The sequence below is a fragment of the Guillardia theta genome (genome assembly GCF_000315625.1).
Source record: "Guillardia theta CCMP2712 unplaced genomic scaffold GUITHscaffold_136, whole genome shotgun sequence".
Taxonomy (NCBI): Eukaryota; class Cryptophyceae; order Pyrenomonadales; family Geminigeraceae; genus Guillardia; species Guillardia theta.
The window spans coordinates 109069-111269 of NW_005434538.1; the positions used below are offsets into that span (position 1 = coordinate 109069).

Genomic DNA, 2201 nt, shown 5'->3' on the forward strand with positions numbered 1-2201 from the left:
CTCCTCCACCTCCTCGCCCAGCTGGTCCGCCCGGCCCTTGGAGGTCGGAATCTCCTACAGCTTCACCGGGTTCTCCCCCGGCAGCCTCTCACCTGAGAATGACTACCTCATCTACCTGCGCTTCAACCTCTCCCTCCCGGAGCTCGAGAGGGTTGATCTCTCCATCTCGGGACTGTCGGACGAGTCCGGCAACCGCATGCTCCCGTTCACGAGGACGCTGACGTGGAGCCGGACACAGAGTTCAAGGATGGTCAAGGTCAACATGCAAGGTTACCTTCCCGTCTCCCGCAAGATCGGGTATGTGGGGGGATGGATCGGCGACCTTGGAGGCCAGATCTTTGCGGTCAGCAGGTCAGGTGCCGTCCTCCGCTCTCCTCGACCCTCCTTGCCCTTCGCTCGGACGGAGTCGTCGCACGCCCGCAAGATCTCTGCAGTCGCTGCCATACGGGAGGACCATGCTGTGCTGGTGGGGGAGGGAGGGCTGATTCTCGAGCTCCACGATGAGGTATGGGAAGCAGCAGACTCTCCCTCCTCCTCCGACCTCCTCGACGTCAAGTGCGGCATCTCCGGCTTCTGCTTTGCGATTGGTCGAAACTGCACCATCCTACAGCGTCCTCCGGGAAGGAGGAGGACGTGGAAGGCGATGGACGTCGGATGCAGCGAAACCCTGCTCGCTCTGTGGGTGGGACCACTACCCGTACATGACAAGACGCTGCAGATGGTGGCGGTGGGGGAAGGAGGACGGGTGGTGTGGTGGACCGAGAACGACGGGGTCAGCTTCCTCCAGTTGGGCAACGAGACGCTGAGAAGCATCGACTCTAGGATGGGGCAGGTGATCGTAGGAGGAGACGGTGGCTTCGTCTCCTTCCTAAGCTACGGCAAGTGGATCTCTTGTCGCATGTTGGAGCTCCGGCACACGAGCATCACCAGCCTCTTCTCCCATCCCGTAACGAGGGACATCTGGGCTGGAACAGGAGACGGTTCAATCGTGCTCCTGGTGCCCAACGCCGCTGACGAGGCCTGCGTGACGGTCCAGTCCTGGCAGCGGAAGGCTGAAGGGATCGGAGGTAACGGTGCGATCCTCTCGATCTCCCCAGTCTCCATGGAGTACTGCGGCTACTACCCCATGAGGAAGGGCTGCGTCTCCCTCCTCGCCATCGGGCAAGGAGGAAAGCTCCTCTCCTGGCCGGGGGACGTCGCCTACCCCTCGTGGACTGAGCTCTCCCTGTTCCCCGACGACCCCCTCATTGCCCTCTGCACGGTGCAGAAGGGACCGGTTCGCCTTCCTCTCGACCCTCCCACTGCACGGGTCGTGCGTAACGATACGCTCGAGACGGTGCTGGAGGTGCCGCTGAAGCTCGTAGCGGCGAATTGGCACCTGTCGGGAGAGGACGTGTACCAGTTTGATTTCTCCTCCCTCTCCTCCCAAGGCTTCTTCCGCGTCCTCGTCGACCATCTCGGCTCTTCCGAGGTCTTCTCCGTCAACGTCAACTCCCTCGACTTCGCGGCCTACACCACAGCTCGAGCGCTCTTCTACCAGAGGTGCGGGCATGCAGGAGGGGTCTCTCCTCCCTTTGCGGACCCTAGGTTCCAGCGACCCGCCTGTCACCTCCACGACAGCGAGGAGGAGGGAGCTCAGGTCAGCGACGGAGTCTACCACGAGTCTATCGCCTCCTCCCCACTGTATGCTGGGGAAGAGCTGACGGCAAGCTGGAAGGACTGGAGGACGACGCCGCTCACTCGGGACATGCATGGAGGGCACCATGACGCCGGCGACTTCAACAAGTACATGCCGTCAGCTGGAGAGATGCTGTGGTACCTCCTGCTCGGGCTCGATCTCGATCCTCAGAGGTTTGCTGATGACGTGTGGGACATTCCGGAGAGCGGAAACAACGTCCCGACCTGCTGGACGAGATCAAGTGGGAGACCGACTTCTGGCTGAGAGTGATGGCTGATGATGGAGGGATGTACCACAAGGTAAGAAGGGGGCAAGGAGGGAGAGGATGGGGAGGGGGAGGTGGAGGGGAAGGGAAGAGGAGGAGGAAAAAGCGAAGAGGAGCGGGGCATCCAGTGACAGAATGCTTATCAAAGTTGGAGAAGTTGTCGAGGAAGAGAGAGGAGGGGGAAAGACGGACGACGATGAAGGAGGAGGAGGAGGAGGAGGAGGAGGAGGAGGAGGAGGAGGAGGAGGAGGAGGAGGG

At 61.6% G+C, this 2201-nt stretch overlaps 1 protein-coding gene across 1 annotated transcript in view; it reads left to right on the forward strand.

Moving 5' to 3' along the window:
* Nucleotides 1-1364: 1364 nt before the first annotated feature.
* GUITHDRAFT_166115 (hypothetical protein) overlaps nucleotides 1365-2201 on the forward strand; it is a 5889-nt gene continuing 5052 nt past the window's right edge. Inside the window, exon 1 of the mRNA XM_005821864.1 lies at nucleotides 1365-1977. Within this exon, the coding sequence (XP_005821921.1) occupies nucleotides 1948-1977 (30 nt within the window). The 5' untranslated portion in view covers nucleotides 1365-1947. The remainder of the gene's footprint in view (nucleotides 1978-2201) is intronic.